Here is a 21,049-nt window from a genome sequence, read left to right as displayed (position 1 = left end):
TCCATGTCTCCCAGGAGACTCACTGTAATTAAATACCCAGACAGAAAAGGATGGCTGAGGAAAAGTAAAAAAGACAGGTAATGCTGGGCCTGTGTGTGAAAACTGTGATCACAGGCACTTGAGGACTAAGACAGGAGGGTCACAAGTTCAAGGCTTGCAGGAATGGCAGAATGCAGAATACATTCAAGACAGCTTCGGTAACTTATTGAGAGTCCCCCACCCCTTTATTTTTTAAAGAGCTGGGTATTCGTCTAGCTAAGTGTTCAGCACCTAGCTAGCATTCATGAGTAATTCAGTCCTGTGCCATAAAAGAGAAAAGATGAAAAATGAAACATTAGTATGAGTCATTGGACAATCATTCATATCTTAAGTGAGAACTGTTTTTTTTTGAGATGTTTGATTTTTATGGGTAGAGAAGAGAGGGAGGGTAAAGGCTTAGATGTGAGAATGAGGCAGAGTAGTTTAAACACCAGTGGCCTTTTGGATAGAATCTATAGCTTTGTTCTTATTCCTCATACCAGGCAGATGAAAAACTTGAACATCACGCAATGAACAGGTCAAGTGGACACAGGAAAACCAACAGGCGGTGAGATCTATGAACACAGTTCTCAGGACTAGGGAGCAGTGTGGCAGGGGACACTTGAGTGTCTGGTAGATCTGTCCTTACATATTCCAAATTTCAGTGATAGAGGCTTGGCAACCCCAAAATATCAAGAAATATAGAAGAAAAAAAGTAGTTCCATAGTGCTCAAATACTACAGAAGAAATTGACTTCATAGTGACCCATACTAGACTCCCCGCCCTGACGGGACAGTGGCGGAGGAAGCATTGGGAACTTCACCTTTCTCCCTCCCTCCCTCCCTCCCTCCCTCCCTCCCTCCCTCCCTCCCTCCCTCCCTTCCTTCCTTCCTTTCTTCCTTTCTTCCTTTTTTAAAACTATTTGTTTATTATGTGTGCTTGCCTTCATGTATGTGTGTGTACCACGTATGTGCCTGATGTCCTCATCAGATCCCCTGGAGCTGGACTTTCAGATGGTTGTGAGCCACCATGTGGGTGCTGGGAACTGAACCCAGGTCCTCAGTAAGAACCAGTGTTCGTCATGGCTGAACCATCTCTCCAGCTGCAGGAAAAGCTTCAGTTTTCATTCACGTCCATAGTCCCTTTTACCTTTCCTGCCCTTCCGGAGTGTCAGTGGCATTATGTGGGGGTCAAACCCCTGCTTCCCTAGAGATGAACAGCATTCTCCTCCCTACTGGGGTGGCATATTAGTTACTTTCACACCAGCTTGACCAAATACGTGATGCACATAACTTAAGGGAGGTGAGATTTATTTGGGTATATGGATGGTTTAAGAAGTGTCTTGTCTATCATGAAGAGAAAGCATATGGCATGCCATACCATGCCAAGGCTATTCACAGACTGGTAGATAGAAAGCAAAGAAAAGAGATACAGGAAGGAAGCCAGAAAAAGATACCGCTCCAACAGCATGACTCACATGGCATACTTCCTCCATTGGGCTCCCCCTCCTACCCTCAGTACCTACTACCCAATGCATTGCCTGGGCAGTTTATGGTCTATTCATGATGGTAGTTTAGATTTACCATCACCAGGGGAATTACAGATGACATCTGGAAGTATCAAAGCTTTAGTGACATAGTGTCAGTAAAACCACACAGAGAACAACACTGAGGCACCCATTCTCTTTCTAGCCAGGAGACCGCTATAGTCCTTCCTATATGAGTCTGGAAACCCCATGTCTTGTCAGCATTGGTGAGGAGCTCCCCACTCCCTCACCTGGTGTCAGCAGAGCTCCGTGGTAAAGATGTTACTGTAGCTATGATGCAGATGTTCTGAAGAATGAACCTAAGTGAGCTAATGGCAAAGAAGATCGGAAAGGGAATACAGAATCTGAACAAAGTGGAAATTCATTACCAGAAGTAAAGGTCTGGAATACCTGCTAAGGAATGAATGGAAGAAAAGGCAGAATGAGTAAAGACCAGAGGAACTAGACAACAGAAAAGTGGGCACTTTAAACAAGGCTGTAATAGAGGTCTGAAGACACGGCCTCAGAGACCATGGCTGTAACAGAGATCTAATGCTCACGTCTGGAGCGGCGGTTCTGAGGGTGGGGAGGAAGATGGGGCTGACAGTGCTGGTAATGAAAGTTTGGAGACTTCCCAAACTTGACCCAAAAAGGCAAGTTTTTAAATATCAGAAATTGAATGAGCCCCAAGCAGTTAAAGCAAAGGAAATCTACAGCAGAGACATCACAATCAACCTTCTGGAGATTAAAGACATACCAGAGTTGTCCTCTGACTTGCACATGTATGTGCATCACACACACACACACACATACACACACACACACACACATGAAATATGTTTAAACATTTAAGACATGAAAGTAGAACTGGGGCCAGCTGGGAAGAAAAGTGGGAGTGGGAGGACAAGAGCAGGCGGGAGGCTAATGGGGATGAACGAGATGGAATACATTATGTATGCACATATGGAAATGTCACAGGGACACCCATTATTGTGTATAATTAATTAGTTAATTAATGCATGCTAATAAAAGCTTTTATAATTATCATTAAAAACGCACAGAAGGGGCTGGGAGGTGACTCAGTAAAGTGCCCTGAGTTAGCTTACTAGAACCCACGTTAAGAAAAGCATGATGGCAGCACACACTCAGAATCCCTGCTGAGTCCCCTGGGGCTCACCGGAGCTCCAGTCAGTGAGAAGATCTCAGATTCTCAGATGGACTGTAGCTGAGAAACAACACCCAAAGGTTATCTGATGGCTTTGCACACATGCAAACACAGAAGCTTGTACGTATACATATCACATCCATACACGAACATGCACACATGTGCCACACAACACAAAACACACACACAAAAGAAGTGACATTTTATTGGAGATAATTTGCACATGGCAAAGGAGCCCATGGAAAGACTTCAACATCGTTACCCACTAGAGAAATGCAGAGTAAAGCCAAGATATCAGATAGTGCACAGCACCTATCATAATGGCTAGCATAGAAAAGCTCTGAGTGCATGGAATAGTTTATTCATGTAATGTTGAAGAGAAGTGAAATGAGAATCATTTTACAGAACAGCTTTGGAAGTTGATCAAGAAACTAATTCTGAGCTACCACACAATTGAGCAATGCACTCCTGGCATTTATCCCAGAGAAATGAACGTTTACATATACATAAACCTATGGTGAAGGCACATAGCAGCTTTATTGTAATAGCCCTAAACTAGAAAGAGCGCAGCTGCACTGAGGGGATGAGCAGTTAAACCAACAGTATTGTAGCCATACCATGGAGTAGTATGTAGTAATAAAAATGAACACACTTCTGACTTGTAACTAGCTGGATCTGTCTGCATACTATGCTCATTGAAAGGAGTCAGTTCCAAAGAGTTTCACTTATATGAAGTAACCCTGCTTTTATATTGTGTTAAAACACACACACACACACACACACATTAGTATGTGTGTGACAATCTCAGTATGTAACCCAGGCTGACTTTGAACTCAGAGTCGTTCTGTCTCAGTTTCTCATGTGCTTACATTATGTACATGCATCCCCACCTGGGTCTTCAGCATCCTAGAAATGATACAATTAGAGAAATGGCCAATAGTTTAGTAGTTATCAGGGGTTAAAGAGAAGCAGGATGGAGCAGGATTGAAATAAAAGAGTGTCAGTGAGATGATTGGTTCAGTTAGTATAAAGGTGCTTGCCATGCAAACCCAGTGACCTGAGTTCCATTCCCAGAATCCACAGAAAGGTGGTCAGAAAGAACCAACTTGATCAGGTTGTAGCCATGGTCTATGTGTCCCCAACACACATCATGCACATTCACAAAGTGAAGAATTAGAAAATCAAAAGATGGCTGTAGAATGTTCTGCTGACTTAATGTCAGTACTCCCTTTATGATATTTTGTTACAATTGATAAGATATTATCACTAGGAGAAATTAGGAAAAATGTGTAGAAAATCTCTATTTTATATCTTAAAAGTGTACATGAATCTGTAATTACCACAAAGTAAAACATTTGAAGAAAAAAATGGAAGTTTTTTTATGTGCAAAAAATGACAGTGAGGTAGAAATGAGCTAGTAAAGTTTTGGACACCAAAATAAAAATTGTATTTAATTCTCTAAATAATAAGGAACTGCGAGCATTTGTGATTTTTGCACAGACACTAAATGGGTTGATAGTTCAGAGCTAGTCTTGGCTATATAGTGAGACCCAAATACAAACCAAAACACAATAGCAGCAACACGTGAGACTTCATGCTGGACCCCTGAGCGTTGCAAGTAGAGGTATAGACAGTCCCTACTCTCACATGGGGCTTTTTATCTTAAGGAAAACAAGTTGTTCAGAAATAAATGGGTGGTAGTATGCAAAATGAAAAAGTAGATTCCAGCAGAGATGCCTTGGAGTAGTAGATATGTATATTGTGCTGAGTGTTTGACCCCAAACAACTTACTGAGATAGGGAAAATATTAATCAGTGAAGTGCAGAAATTATAGGTTCTTAATACATGATGAATCCCACTGAGATTGTTTTGAACAGTCTTGTTTGTAAGGGTGGCCTTGAACTTCTAATCCTTCTGCTTCTGCTTCCCATGTGCTGGGATTAAAGGTATGTGACCTCCATTCGTGGTGTGTAGGTTGAACAATCTTGAATGGCATAATTTGAGAACTCATAGTGTGGGGGACAGGATATTAAAGGCTATGCTACAATGATGGAGGGGGAGAGATGCAATCCCTTTATTTCCAAGGCAGTGGAAGATTTGGCTAGTACAGACAGCTAGTTGTGTAAAGACATAGCTTGTGATATTGCAAAATAGACACGTAATACGTAAATCATTGCCGTTTTGTGATTTTTCTCAACTGGTTTCAAGTATTATTTGAGTTGATGCTGCTGTATGAGCATCATCAATCCTCTGTGGACTAAAGACATTGCTTTCCAATGCTGCTGCTCGTTGCTTTTTTTAGAGATCGGAAATGCTTACGCAGTTTTAAGCAATCCAGAGAAACGAAAACAGTATGACCTCACAGGCAGTGAAGAACAAGCTTGTAATCACCAAAACAACGGCAGGTTCAACTTCCACCGAGGCTGTGAAGCCGACATAACTCCAGAGGACCTGTTCAATATCTTTTTTGGTGGCGGATTCCCTTCAGGTACTCCAAGCTCATTTTACTTCCTCAGCTAGACTTCATAAAAATCTCCAGCATTCTCATCTGGAATTTGTTCTGTTTTGAGACAGTTTCACTCTAGTCTGGAACTTTCTGTGTAACCCGGGCTAAGCTCTACCTTACAGCAACCCCCTGCCTTGGTTTCCCAAGTGTTGGGGTTACAGACTTGAACATGACAATCTCCCTGTTTTCTACAGTTCTGGCTTTCTATCAAAGGAGGGGAAACATGAAGGGTTACCGCTGTTACTAAGCCTCTCTTTTACGTAGAGAATACTTTCATTAAGTACAGGTGACTTGTCTTATAAAAAAAATGAAGGGAAGGAATATAGGCTGGAGACTCAGAGGTGGTGTATCTCAGTGGTTACAGTTAGGGGAAGCATCTGGTACCTGCCTTGGGTGATTGACATTAGTGCCTGGACTGTTAATGCCAATGTATGTAAATGTCTCCATCTGTGTTTCCATTGAAGTAGCAGTTTGATTGATACATGAACTCTTTGGGTGCCTTTTTATTTTGTTACAGTAGGAACTAGGAATTTTGACTGAACATATGTTGGAAACAGTCAGAAATCTTTGAGGCAATAATTTTTTCTTAATATCTAATTTGCAGTTCTCTGTTAGTTATAAAATGGTTTGCTTTGTCAATAATAGCCATTTCTGGTTCTTTGTCCCATTTGAAAACTTGAGTGCCCATCTGTGACCCGCTTATACTTTAATATACTAGCATTTTAAAAACATTAATTATAAGGCTCTCTTTGGATTTCTAGACGTGTTTGATTCATTTAAGTGCAGAAATCAGAATTTTCAGAACAAAGACTTAAGGTTTGTAGGAGCAATCACCAACAGTGATAGCCCTTCATGTGGTAGCATTGTTAAGAAGCTTTTATTCCCATTTTCACAAAGAAATTTAGAAAGCTGGGAATGGTAGCTCATATCTGATTTGGAAGAAGGAAGCAAGATCAGGCAGTAAACATTCATTGCTCAAAACAAACATCCGCTAATTTAGTTCAGGAAGGGTAGGCGTGGTGGCATATGCTTTTAGTCTCATCAATGCAATTTAACCTGGTTTTTAATTTTCTAGGTAGTGTACACTCATTTTCAAATGGCCGGGCTGCTTACAACCACCAACATCAGCACCGACACAGTGGACATGAAAGAGAAGAAGAAAGAGCAGATGTATGTTTCTAATGTGACTATAAATCTCAGAATGACAAAGTCTAGCTCAGAAAGCAATTAGAATTGTCTAAAACTAGGGCAAGTTGTTTTAGGAAATAATGAGTTTTCTCTTAGCAAGTGTTCAAAAGAGACTCAAATCCTGTGAGACTAATGGTGGCCCAGGAGTAGAGGTCAGGGAGGGTGGTGCAGTGTGGTTCTTCTGATTTGGTATTGCACAGTTCTGACAATGGTGTATCTGGTTTTGCATGTTCTGAAATGCTTCTTTTTATAGATCCTGAAAGATTTAGAAATGATGCTGAAAAACCTCAGTTCTAATGCAGGTACACCTGATTGCCTGTATTAAGTGAGCAACTTGCGTAGAAAGGAAAGGAATGGAAAAGACACTGGACTAGACAGGAAAATGCCCGAGCTCAGCTGCCTCCAACATATATGTATCCCCGTATAAACCCAGGTGTCTCAGGGTGTATGACAGGAGGGGGCTTCCTTATCTCTAAAATGAGGTCAGATTAGTTTTCAAGCCCTGGGCAGTTTGTATTTTATGGATTATAACAGGAAGTCGGGTTTACTTAGCAGGTTTGGAAGCACTGCCCTGGATGCCGCAAATGTCCTTTGTACCCATAAGAATGCATGGCAACACTGGATTGCTGACAGTCACACTATGCTCTCTTCTCTGATCTTTTTCATAGGGAGGGTTTTCTGTGTTTATCCAGCTGATGCCCATTATCGTATTGATCCTCGTGTCACTGTTGAGTCAGCTGATGGTCTCTAATCCTCCTTACTCCTTATACCCCAGATCGTAAGTGAAATCTTACAAAATTCAATGGTTGCTGTGTCTTTTCTTCCCTTGAAGGATCCTTTGATGCCTTTGAGTGCCAACTCTTTCACAGGAAAATCTCCAATTTTAAAAATAATTAAAATGAGTGATATGTTTGTATGATTCTTGGTGTTGGACATTTCTGTCCCACTGTGGGTAAGGACAAAAGTGCTATGTTTGAATTTGAATTTAATGTAATGTTAATATATTGACATGCAGGACAAAAAGGAAAAGAAGAGTTGGTCTTAGGCTCATTTCATTAGGTGGGAAATGACTTAGTTAAGTGATGGGAAGATAAAATAAGCTTAACCAAAACAGTGTACTCTGAAAAGTTTTTAAAAATATAACAAATACTGATGTTAACTTTAAACTGCTTTTATTTTTGCTACTTGATTAGCATATTAGGATACGGTCTTAATTAAAAGAAGAATAATCATGTATCTCTTTTGCAGTGGATCAGGACAAACTATTAAAATGCAGACGGAAAACTTGGGCGTTGTTTATTACGTCAGTAAGGACTTTAAAAGCGAATATAAAGGAGCACTATTACAAAAGGTAGAAAAGAGCGTGGAAGAGGATTATGTGACTAATATTCGAAATAACTGTTGGAAGGAAAGACAGCAGAGTAAGTCTATCAAGTATTGTTACCATTTTAGAAAACCTATAGAGTCTTTAGAAATATTGTTGTAGATTTCACTACTTAAGGAGGGAAATTACCTGGTTTATAATTGGAATTGAGAATATAAATAAGTACAGTCAGTCCTCTATGTTTGAGGCATCCCTCATCCATGGATTCAGTTAGCTGTCAATCAAAACTCTGCAGAAAAAGAGCAATTGTATCTGTCCTGAACATGTGCTAATGTTTTTTGTTGTCATTGTTCTCTAAGCCATCCATTGTAACAACTATTTGCATGACATCCCCACCATATTAGGCAACATTAGTAAGATGGAGGGTATGTGTAGGCTATGCAAACACATATGTTTTGTGTAAGAGACTTAAGCATCCGTGTATTTTAGTGTCTGGAGACCCTAGAAGTATTATAACATGTCTATTAGGGGTTGATTGTAATGATTTTCATACATGTGACATAACATAATAATTGGCACAGCGTAAGAACTTACTAAATGGTTCTTGTCTTACTGTGTTTAATAAATATTTTTGTTGAGTAGATAGACTTATACAATGCTTCTTCCAGTCACATATTACCTAGAAGATCAAGTTACTTCTTGCTAAGCTAGTTACTTTATCATTGTTACGTATTATTCAGTAAGCATTTAACATAGTGGCTTATACCAGTCAGTGTTAAGTGTTATGTAGTATTTAGTTATGATTTATTTTTGCCACTATATGTCTTAGTTAGGGTTTCTATTGCTGTGAAAGAGACTCAATATAAACTCTTATAAAGGAAAACATTTAACTGGGGATGGATTGCAGTTTCAGAGACTTAGTCTGTTGTCATCCTGGTGGGTAGCATGGTGTCACACAGGCAGACATGGTGCTGGAGAGGTAGCTGAGAGTTCTACATCCAAATTGACAGATAGTAGGAAAAGAGAGAGACACTGGGCCTCACTTGAGCACTTGAAACCTCAAAGCCCACCTCCAGTGACACACTTCTTCCAACAAGGCCACATCCCCTCCAACAAGGCCACACCTCCTAATTGTGCCACTCTATGAGCCTGTGGGGGCCTGTTTCATTCAAACCATACTGGGTTTTATTGTGACATTTAATACTTGTATTTAAAATATTTTGATCTTATTTACCTCCCATTACCCACCTTGTTCCCCTCATACTCCTGCTGACCCCTCCCTCTTCCCAGCTAATCCTATCTCTCTCTCTGTCTGTCTCTTTCTGTCTGTCTGTCTGTCTGTCTCTCTGTCTCTGTCTCTGTCTCTGTCTCTCTCTCTCTGTGTGTGTGTGTGTGTGTGTGTGTGTGTGTGTGTGTGTGTGTGTAAATTAGTATGCTTTCAGAAGCATGGGTTTTTACAGGAACATGGGCCTCTTAGCAGTGGTTCTGAGACACCACTGAAGAAAATCTCTCTCTCTTTTTCCCTCAGCAACGATTAACTGCAAATAGCCCCTCAGGGAGGTGCTGGGCCTCATGATGCTCTTCCCCTACCAACAATTATCTGGTTATAGATCCTCAGAGAGGGGTGGAGCCTCCCGCCCCCTCCATGTAAGAATACTAGTGAAACTTTGCAGATCACAGCTACTGTGAGTTCATGAGAGTGCCATCGGTCATGCCTGATTGACATCAGCCCACATCCCTCCAGTCTCCATCTCTTCCTTCCTTCCATTCTCCTGAGCTTCAGAGGGGTGACAGGAATGCCCCATGGTGGGCAGAGTCTTCAGCAGTCAGCCTGGCTCAATAGTTTGATCATTTATGAGTCTGCAGTAACACTGCCCATTGCAAATAGGAGCTTTCTTTGCAAAGCTGATGACATGTTAATCACTGGGTGTCAACAAGTGCTTAAAGACAAGTTTGTTGTATCCATTTTGCAAAACAACAGCAGAGCTTCTCCAGTTGGGCCTATGATGTCACAGCCACAGACTTTTGACCAGGTTTACAGCACCAGATGTGGAGTGGATCTCAAGTCCAATCAGAGAGTGTTCAGTTTACCCTATAACAACCATGGCACTGTTGTATGACGGGCACACACTGCCTAGCAGATCAGCAAACCATCACAGCTGAGTAAGACTGTTGATAATAATTCTTCATTGGCCTCGATAGCCCCTTTTGTCACTCTCTGGGAAGGAGGAGGCTTCCAGCTCAATTGCCGTTTGATTCTCCTGTGGTCAAACCATGTAATATGTCCATCTGTAATGTCTTATCATCAGTTCTGGCAGGCAGAATTATGGTTCTTCTTCCAAGATGTATGTGGGCGGTGTTTGCATCTATGTGGGAGAATGCTGTATTTTCCAGTGTTTCCCCATGTGTGAAAGCGCACACAGTCCTAGCACTTAGGGCGCTGATGCAGAAGGATCGTAAGTTAGAGGCCAGCATGGGCTATACAATGAAACCTATTCTCATGAAGAAGAAGAAAGTGGAGGAAGATGGGAAGGAGGAGTTTATGTTAATTTGTATTCTTTTTGTGGACGTGGTTTTTGAGACAGGGTTTCTCTATATAGCTCTGGCTGTCCTGAAACTTGCTGTGTAGACCAGGCTGGCCTTGAACTCAGAGATCCACCTTCATCTGCTTCCTGAACTCTAGGATTAAAGGCACTTAATTTGTGTTCATAGCTGTTGGAATGATCACAAACCACAGCAAACAGAGCCCTGGCAGTCCTGGTTTTCAGGTGATATCTTAGAAAAGGCTGAGAGGGCATTCTAATGCCTTAACCACTGGCCTCAGAGGTGAAGAGAAGGACTCTGGAAGAAGATGGCAGGACTCTAGCCTTGTTTCCTGTTAGTGTTGGTTCTGTGTGCTAAACTCAAAGTAAAGTTATATAAAGGAAACACTTGACAGGTGTGGTGGTTCAGGCCTTTAATCATAGCATTCAGAGGCAAAGGCAGAAGAATCTCTTGAGTTCAAGGCCAGCCTGGTCTACATAGTGAGCTTCAGGACTTCCAGGTCTGCGTAGAGATCCTGTCCCAAAAAAATTGTTTTAAAGCAGAGAAAGAATCCCAGTGAGATGGTTTATAGGAATTGTACTTGATTCTTTCTTCAAAGGCAGTTCAGAGAAATATGTATGTACATACATGAACTTCTCTAAAGTGTTATTTAAATGTCAGCAACTAAAGTGATGCAAATGGTTAGTAACTAGCCAACATTTTGTCTCCAGAAACAGATATGCAGTATGCAGCAAAAGTGTACCGTGATGAGCGGCTGCGGAGGAAGGCGGATGCGCTCAGCATGGACAACTGCAAAGAGCTAGAGCGACTGACCAGTCTCTACAAGGGGGGATAAGCCGGAAGTCCCGCCTACTCCTCCCGATGGACTCTGTCTTTTCTGTAATTTCATTTCGCCGTGAAGTCGAAGATTTGATTAAAGACTAAACTGAGTAGTTGACTCCCGAAATCTTGGACTGTTAATGACCTACTGGCTCATTTCAATAGTAAGAACTGAAAACTAAATATTTTAGTATGCTTCCGCAATTACTTTCACTTTAAAACCTTACATGATCCCTTATGATGTCTGGAGAGGATTATCACACCTGTAGCAATTGCCAGTTTTAGTGATTCTCCATTATTCCTTTGCCATGTAAATATTTTAGAATGATTTTGTGTATATATGAGCGCTTGCCTTTTATTTAAATTATTTTAGCGTTTAGCTCCATGAGACACTTGGTTTAGGCTGATGGAATGAATGTCTATGACAGTCACATTTTCCAGTAGGTGTTTGGGTGTGTGGAGTTTAAACAACAAAAGTTTCTCAAAAAGAAAAAGCAAAACTTTATATAAAATCTTTTATCAGCGTAGAAGGAATTGACATTTTAATATTGTTCTTATATTCCAGAATATGTAATGAGATAAATGAGCTGGTGTATACTATCAGTATGCTCTTTAGTTTTATGAATTGCTAAGCCATACATAGGAACAAAATGCTATAAGATAGATTTTAAAGAAAATATGATAAGTATTATGCTAAATGCATTTTCAATGGTAAATTGCAATTATGCCATTCACAATTGTGGTAATTAAAAGTTAGCCCCAAATATTCATTTATGTGTCTTTCAAGGCTACTGAAGCTTACGAAGCAAAAGATGAACTCTCTTCCCATGGAAATTCAGTTTCATGGAGATAACTGAAGCAGGACCCCAAAGCAAATGGATTCTTCTACAATAAGTAATAAGAACAAAATGACCACCAACACACAGCTTTGTGCCTTCCAACTGCAGCTGGCTTCCTTGACATCACATGACCTGTTGGGTCACACACAGCCCTGAGCAGGGATAGAGCAGAGCTAGTGCAGTGACTGACGGCATGTCATCCTCAGAGCAGAGCTACAGCAGTGACTGACGGCAGGTCATCCTCAGAGCAGAGCTACAGCAGTGACTGACAGCAAGGTGTCCTCAGAGCAGAGCTACAGCAGTGACTGACGGCAGGTCATCCTCAGAGCAGAGCTACAGCAGTGACTGACAGCAAGGTGTCCTCAGAGCAGCAGCTACAGCAGTGACTGACAGCAAGGTGTTCTCAGAGCATTCTGAGCTAAGCTCCACTTAGCACCAGGCAACTCATCAGATCACTAGAATAAGCTCCTTGTAACCAAATCTGTAATATATGGTGGGAAAACACAGCTGGGACTTGAAGTTTTGGTGCTTATTGGGTTTGAAATGATTTCTGGTCTTCTGTGTGTAACGATAGTGATGGCTTAATGGTTTTGCTTCTTACAGTTAAAGAAGTACAAACACATTTTTGGTGGCTTGTTGTCATTGCCCCTGCCCCAATCCCTTACTCGAGAACTAGAACGTTAGGTAGAGTGGCTGTGCTTTTGCTTAAGGATTCTTTTCTAAATACTGCCAATTATGTCATCTGTTGAGTTTTCTTTAAAACGGTCTCTTGTGTCCTGTTGTCAGACCCTTCAGTATATACTTGATTATAATAGTGGGCTAAATTACACACATTGTTTTAGAAGTCTGGACCCCTAACCATGTCTAGAAACATGACCTTTAAAAATAGGAGTGCTACAAAGAAAGTAAAGTTTTCACATAATACATTTAATGTGACACTATCAAAATGCTGTATATCTCGTCATCTTTAGTAAGAACCTTTTCCTCACCATCTATTCATATTTTTATTACTCTCTAAAGTTGAATCTTGACTCTAGATCCTGAGGAATAATTTCAAAGGACCATGTCCCACAGTGACTGCCTCTACCTCTTCAGTATGTATCTTGTCAATTTTGATCACCTCGTACATGGATTCTTCTGCCTGCTCTCATGAAGGCCAAGGGTTGACATAGGAATCACTGCTCTTTGCTTGGAATAGACCTGGAGCTGAGTTTTACACTAGTGCCACGCTCACAATCCCAGGGTTCTCTGGACCATGTTCTCAGAGCCTTCCAAGTTCTGTTCTGCTTCCTTCAGCAAACTTCCAGTCTGACAATTGGCCTGCGTTAGTGTTGTTTAGTTTGTGTGAATGGTTTTCTAAGGTTGCATGCCTCTGAACATAGCTGTTTGTATTTTTCCACTTCTCTTTCACTAGAATCTTCTTCACCTGCCATTTCAGCATTCCATTCGCAGATTTCTGAATTGCACCGAGCCATTATTATTCCTTTAATTTCATTGCATTTTTGTCACCTGATGATCTTGTTCTCTGGTACAAGATGATGAGGGATAATGCATCTCAGAGTCGTCTGGTCCTTGAGGGGGCTGCCATGCTGCTTCAGTGATGCTTGCTTGCTCATTCTGTCACTCTATTTTTCTATTTTGAGTCTTACTATGTAGCCCTGGCTTGCTGGAACTCTCAATGTAGACCAGGCTGGCCTGCAACTCAGAGATTAGTCTGCGCCCCATCCCCACTCATGCTGGAATTAGTGGCATATACACCCAAATCTGGTAATAAAGTGGGGTTTTTTGTTTTGTTTGTTTTGTTTTTTGTTTTTCTGAGACACGGTTTCTCTGTGTTGACCTAGCTGTCCTGGAACTCACTCTGTAGACCAGGCTGGTCTTAAACTCACAGAGATCCATCTGTCTCTGCTTCCTGGGTGCTGGGATAAAAGGTACATGTGCTACAACCACCTGGCTGTAATGTTTATTTTCATTACGAGGAATATGTAGTTTTCCATTTCCCACGAAGATCATGGGACTCATGTTTAACACAGTCATTGAAGTATCTGTTTCAAATTCTCTAGTTGTTAAAGCTCTGTGACAACCAAATTCTTGAGTTTCCTGCTCATGTAAGTTCTTTTCTCTTACTTTTAAGAATTTCTTCAGTCCACTGCACTTTTAAAGTCTTCGTTCTTTTAAAGAATGACATGTTGTATACACTGTTTCAACTCAGTGACTTTCTTCTGAAGCCAGACTTGCACTGATCATCTCCATCCGTTCAGCCCCCCCCCCCCCCCTTGCTGTTAGCAGTCTTTAACTTAGAACACTCAGCTTCAGACTTTGTGAATGAGTCAGCCTCTGGGCATTCCTTGATTTTTGCAACTGTTTGAAATTGTTTTATCATAAATTTTATTTATTCTTATGCTTATGGTGGTGGTGGTATGTGTGTGTGTGTGTGTGTGTGTGTGTGTGTGTGTACCAAGAGAGATCAGAGAACAACTTGCAGGAGTTAGTTCTCTTTTTGTACCTTGTTCAATCTGTGGATTTAGCTGGAGTCCTCAGACTTGTGCAGGAAGTATTTTATCACTGAGCCATCTCACCAGCCCTCAGATTCTTTTAATTTCAAGGTAGTGTCCTCAGAGAGACTTCAGCCTCTTCATTATATAGCTCTTTCTCCCTGGCAACTATGCTTAATTTTTTTTTTTCATTTACTCCCTTCGTTTTTCAAGAACTGTTTTATTAGCACATATTAATTATATATGACATTTGGGTTTCATTATGACATTTTCATACACACATGTATAATACCATCATCTTCACTCCTCATGACCCTCTCCTGTTCCCCTCCTACTCCACTGATCCTCTTCTTTTTGTCTTTTTGTTGTTGCTGATGATGATCATGGTGACCCAAAGAGTTTTCATTATGGTTGCATGTAGAGCATGGGTGAGGGGTTATTTACAGAAACATAGGCACATTCCCAGCACTTGCAACCCCGAAGAAAATGTCTCCCTCCTTCATTAACCACAACTACCTATAAATGCTCAGGGTGGGGTGCAGCCTCATGAGCCCCTCCTGCTTCACAGCAGGATGTAGATTGGCCCAACCTTACAGCGACCATGTGTAGAATCACAGTGTGATGACTATGTCATAGCCAGAAAACAGCGTTCCACAACACGTCACCACTTCTTGCATTATTCCCACCCCGCCCCCATTCTGTAATGTTCTCTGAGCCCCAGAGGGGGTAATGCAGATGTCCCACTTATGCTGAGCACTCAATAATCATATCTTCTCATTACTGTGACCATTATGAGCTCCGAAGTCACTTCTGCCCACTACAAAAACAAGTTTCTCTGGCAGTAGCTGGCTGCGGCTCTCACCTATGGCACAAAACATAGCAAGCAGTTTGTTGCCTTTTTATCTGAATGGAAACCTGCACTTGCCAGGCTCTGTCTCCACTTCCGAATGCTCTGTGGCCCTCCCGGTTCTGCATCTGCTAGTCTTGACGTGCCCCTGCCTTCCCACTCTTTCTCTTTTTCTGCAAAGTAGTTCATTGTGCTCTTCGTAGTTTCTATTTGCCTTTCATTGGATTAAAAATACAGAAACGTCACGAATTGTCGTGTCGTCCTTGCATGGGGCCACGCTGATCTCTGAATCGTCCTGCTGCCAGTACACGTACTGCAGAAGGAGTGCACGCCATAGAAGTCTCCACATTATCTTGAGCCTGTAGAATAATCACTTAAAATAGAGCATTCGAAGTAACTTTGAAAGCTCATATCTATCAGGAAATTTGTAGGAACTTGAATGAAAGTTTTTAAGCTATTTTTTCCAGTTTTAGTGGGAAATTTACATTAATGTGATTGATATTTACATGAACCAAACCTACTTACATCCCATCTTTAAAGGGATAGAGAAGATAGGTCAGGTAATCAGATGGAGAGAAGCTAACATAGCATAGTCACATGACTTGGACAGTATTGTTTCAGGTTCATTGCTGCATTCCATCACATTTATGACATTATGGAATAGATTAAACAAAACTTGGAAATAGCCGTTGGCATGGTTGGCTGAGTGCCTGGTCTCTTAAGCTACATATAAAGTATGTCAGTAAAAACTGAGTCCTTAATGGTGCCTCTGTTGTGGAAAATACTACCTAGTGGCTTTGAATTTCATTTTATTTGTATTTATATTGCTTGAGCTGAAGGATTTTTAGGTTTGCTACTTACTCTCGTGATACAAACTCCAATATTTTCCTGTCTTATAGCTACACAAAGTTTAATTTTATTTGATCACCCTCATCTTTTCCCAGTAGCTTTTACCTTTGCATATTAATTAGGTTTCTAAGTGTTTTATTTGTTTTGTTTTGTTTTTTGAAGTTTGGGAACAGTAGCTCTACTTGTCAGTAATCGACATTTTCTCCATTTACATGTAGAGCAGCATGCCCACAGGCTCACACACACACTTTGGAGGAAAGAAAGCAGCGCTTCTCCTCCCTTTGATTACCTTCTTCCTGAATACACTGACAGTTAGTTATTTAGTCTTCTTTGAAGTCTTAGGATTTTTTTTTGACCAAATTGGCTAATTGAACACTGAGAAATCTCAAGGTTTCCATCTAATAAGTGAAAACAACATTTTGAGACCTGACTGCATTTGAGTGCATAATCATTTCATAACCACCACATGCTTATTTATGATTTTCAAATGATAATTTTGCTAAGGAAAATCAAGGTCCTTAAAGAACATATGGGGTGTGTGTGTGTGCACATGCTCGTGCATCAGAGTACTCTGTTGTGTGTCAGCTCGGGTGTTCATAAGAACAGGAATGTGCAATGCTAGCCCTTAATTCCAAATGCACTATTATGCTTCATTTTTTCTTGCTGTTCAAACTTTTACACTAACGTGGTAAACTAAAATGAAGTTTTGCTCTCCTTATCTGTATTAGGAATATTTGAAATGCAGCTGTTGATGGAGTTGTTACTGTGTTCTGAGACATTTAATTTAAACTCCCACCTTTTAAAGCAGTGAAATATTTATTGGTAAGCCAGAGGGCCATGTGAGCTGAGCCACCCTTTCGATTAGGCAAGTATTGTCACAAAGGACCAAATGGTTTAAAAAGGAGTGAGTGTCTGCTTAACTTCTCCACTTGATGTATGAGTCTGGCCATCTTTTAATTGAGTGAGACAAACTGAAAGGAAACCCATAACATTTTTTATTATCTGTATAGAAAGTGTATGAAAATACACAGCCTGAATTTTAATCATGAGATGGCTAAAAACCCTTGTAGCCATATCAGAGTAGGTAAAATCATTAAAATGCTCTGTAAACCAATGAAAATAAAAGAATAGCCTGACAATAACCTCCATATTTTGTTTTTTTCTAAAACCCAGTTTCCATTACAAATCAAACACAGGCATGGTAGCTCATACATGTAGTCCCAACACTTAGTAGACTGAGTGAGACAGAGAAATTATGGATTTGAGGCCAGCCTGGGTACCTTGTAAGGCTGTCTCAAATACAATAAAAACAAAAGCAGAGAGAACCAGGTTGTTCAAACAATTCTTGCACAACCTTTAATAATCTGGTAGACTTCATAGTCCTGAGTCCAGGTTTCCCTTTTAGTTTCATTTCTATAAGACAGATATTTTCATATAAATGGAAACATTTTTTCCTCAAAGCAATTATTCAGAACATGCTCCTTATATTAAGGATTATGTAACCACATTTTTGTAAATGCCCCCCTGTGTAACTTTTTCCTATTATGTGATTCTTTTTCAATTAATTTGATCTTCTGCTGGTGTAGGGGCCAATAGATTTGTGAATATTTTGTGAATGTGTCCATGTATAAGTGTGTATATATATATAAATGTATATATTTTCCAGCTAATACCTCAGATGTGTGATTGTTTAATAACTACCATAATGTTTGCACAGAGCAGGGCTTCCATTAGTAGTAGGTATTCTTATTTAAAAATTTGGCTGTCAGTAAACAGAATTTCATTGGCGTGAAGTCATTCAGTTGATTTCCATGTTCTAATACAGATTTCCTATTATAAGGCCCATGTGTTGAATAAAAATGTATCTTTCCAAATCTGGTAACCCTGAAGTGGTTCTTGAAAAGTCCTGTTTTAATAAGTTATTAAAACGTGGGGTGACTGGTTGCTGAGATGACTAATAACTGCATAGAGGCAACAGACACCTGATGCAAGTGCCAGCAATCCTGCTGGTTTCATCATGAGATTCTGCTTAGCTTTCCAATGGTACCGTTAACACTGGAAGGGATAATGAGCGGCACTAGCATTTTCAACATTGCCTTCAAAATGAACTGAGTTGAGTGACTACAGTAAGAAAGAAGCAATTGGTATTTGTAACTTATTTATATTAAAAAGTACTTTGTTTCTGCTTTAATTATGGTCTTTAGATTGCTCTGTGAGACTTTCCATTTAAAGTTTTACTTTATTTATTTTTTTCTAAGATGTGGTAATTTCCAAGGTGTGATACAGATTTTCAAGGTCTGGCAAGATTTTAATGGAAGCCTTGTGTTAGTAAAATGAAGTGCTATGGTAAAGGATGTCAAGATCACATAATTAGGTTTAAAAATGAAAGGTCTGATTTGTAAAAATTTAATGTTATATCAGACTTATATAAGATTTCCTGAGAGAACTCTCATGCTGCTTTTGATTTTTAATGAATGTTCTAATGAGTGGTTTATGAATTTTTGTCTTTCAGTCTCTGTAATTTATCTCAACATAATAATAAAAAGAACGGATGTTCTCACCATAAAAGGCTTGTCATCATTATATTTTATCCTTTTGTTTTCTGAGACAGAATCTCACTCTGTATCTCTTGCTGTGCTGGAACTTGCTGGCTCTGTAGACCAGGTTGATATCAAACTCATAGAGATCCTCAGTCTCCTGAGTGTTGGGATTAAAGGTGTGTACCACGGTTGCCTGGCATATTTTATGCTCTTTATATGCTCATTCTCTCATTCATTGAGCCATTCAATAAATGTATAAATCCCTGGTGTATAACAGGTAATGAGCTAAGAGCTGGGAATATTAACTGAACAAGACAAAGCTCTAAGAAAATACTATTGTCAAGGAAATAAATCTAATTTTAATTTTGATACATGTAAGGGGATCATAAAGTACAATGAGAACATTTATCTAGAATACCTAAACTATTCTGGAAAGGTCAAGGAAGATTTCACTGAGAAAGTAAACTTAAGCTGAAACCCAAAAGATGGAAGAAGAGTGAGGTGAACTACTACAGAAAAACTTCATGCAGTGTGTGTCAACTGGTGTTATCATGAAAATGATAGGATTCACAGCTGCTGTGGTTGCTTGCACAAGATCAAGTTAGTCAGCACTCTAGCATGGAGTGGGAGGGGTACATGGGCTCCTCAGTTCGTAACTGGGGAGCTATGAACAGTTGATAGCTTCTGAGAGAGGGAGTGTCACTTTTCTTTATGGGTGGTCCCTAGTAGGTTGACCGTGCTCCGTTGGATAGTCCTACAGGTCCAGGAGTATACGAGCAGCACAAACTGGACTAGATGGATTATTGGGGGGGAAAGGACACAAAGTTTGGGAGGTATAGCCATGGGGGCAGACCTAGGAGGACTCAGAGTAGAGGAGTGGGGGTAAATATCAAAATACATTGTATGAAATTCTCAAAGAATGAAAGCATTAAAACTTTATGGGACTGGGTGGTGGTGGCACACACCTTTAATCCCAGCACTTAGAGGCAGTGGCAGGCTGATCTCTGTGAGTTCCAGGCCAGCCTGGTCTACAGAGTGAGATCCAGAACAGCCAGGGTGTTACATAGAGAAATACTGTCTGAAAAAACTTTATGGAAATCAAAATAAACTTGTGTAACGATTTAGTATAAGAATTCCCAAGTAGTCGAGAGACGAAAGATAGGGTCGGTCCTACTAATCTTCAGAAGATGATATACGAATCATGGCGATGGTATTACACCTCAAGCCAGTGTCCAAAAATTTAGATTTTTAAGGAAGGAGTCATGGTATCAGATTTGAGTTTTTAGAGAATAATTTTAGTTGTTATTGGAAGGCTGCAGCAATGTATTCCTAACAACTTGCTGAGCAGCTAGTCATATAACAATTTTAGCAGTTTTGTCTGCTATTTCTAAGTGATGATGTAGCTTGGGTCTTAAGTATCTCCAGTGGGTTATCTGGTAAAACCTTGATCACTTGTCTCTCAACATGCCCACATCTTGATGTGCCAATACCAAGTAATGGAATCAATCAGTCATGAAAAGAAACTTGTAATACCGAGTCAAAGCTAAGTTGACTGTTAGACTGATAAGCTGATCGACGTGTGTGGATATTGGTTCACTCTCACTGAACAGAAGTGAGGGCTTCAATCAATAACTGAAAGATGTATGTGTAAAAGTCATTGTTAGAGAAAACAGGGTGTAAGGGAAGAGGCCAACAAATATGACTGCTGACTTAGAGAGTCATGATTCCAATTCAACTGTAAGGAGAAACAGGTTCGCTGGTGTTTTAAGAGCTTTTGGGTTGGAGCAGAGAGTGAGACAGGAAAGATAATTTTCAACTTTCAGTAAGCAAGAGAAAATGAAGACAGAACACAGCTGGAAAGTGTAGGTTCAGAACGAATTGGTTGTGGAAGGAGTAAATCTTCAAAATTAATAACAATAACAATAATAATAACAACAATAATAATAATAATAATAATAAATGCTGTCACTTGAAGAGTTAGGAGACCAGAGAGAATGGGGATCTGAATCATATTATACAGTATCCCACAGTAAAGAAATCGGGCCAGCCCTTTAGACCCAGCACTCAGGAGACAAAGGCCGGAAGATTTCTGTGCGGTGGAGGCCAGCTTGGACTACATAGCAAATTCTAGGTCAACCAGATATACAGTGAGACCCTATCTCAAAATTATATAGTAACTTTTAATTGAAGTATTTTAATAATGAAAAGGAAAAGAGGGGGTGGCTTTTAAGAACGTCCCTTGTGGACTTCTCATGTCACTTGTAAGAATCTGAAATGACTAGGACGGGTCATTTGTTGAGCTGCGTAGTTAACAGTGTCACCCTCTCAGACAGCTGGAGGAGATGCCTACACGACATTTCCACTATGTCTTTGTGTTGGAGCCCTACTTT

The 21,049-nt window shown here is 40.3% G+C and overlaps 1 protein-coding gene across 3 annotated transcripts in view; it reads left to right on the top strand.

Annotated features, from left to right (window-relative positions):
- Dnajb14 (DnaJ heat shock protein family (Hsp40) member B14) overlaps positions 1 to 18,687 on the top strand; it is a 45,606-nt gene extending 26,919 nt beyond the window's left edge. For 2 of the 3 annotated variants that reach the window (XM_005081965.4, XM_005081966.4), the window contains 5 exons: positions 5,011 to 5,196; positions 6,290 to 6,384; positions 7,071 to 7,180; positions 7,651 to 7,823; positions 10,981 to 18,687. In XM_005081965.4, coding sequence (XP_005082022.1) covers positions 5,011 to 5,196; positions 6,290 to 6,384; positions 7,071 to 7,180; positions 7,651 to 7,823; positions 10,981 to 11,105 — 689 coding nt within the window. In that variant the 3' untranslated portion in view covers positions 11,106 to 18,687. The remainder of the gene's footprint in view (positions 1 to 5,010; positions 5,197 to 6,289; positions 6,385 to 7,070; positions 7,181 to 7,650; positions 7,824 to 10,980) is intronic. The other variant, XR_002385250.2, reaches the window with a different exon arrangement.
- Positions 18,688 to 21,049: the final 2,362 nt, after the last annotated feature.

Source organism: Mesocricetus auratus, unplaced genomic scaffold (assembly GCF_017639785.1).
Source record: "Mesocricetus auratus isolate SY011 unplaced genomic scaffold, BCM_Maur_2.0 Super-Scaffold_100009, whole genome shotgun sequence".
NCBI lineage: Eukaryota > Metazoa > Chordata > Mammalia > Rodentia > Cricetidae > Mesocricetus > Mesocricetus auratus.
Note: the sequence above shows the minus strand (reverse complement) of the source record. Positions and strands in the feature narration are given on the sequence as shown.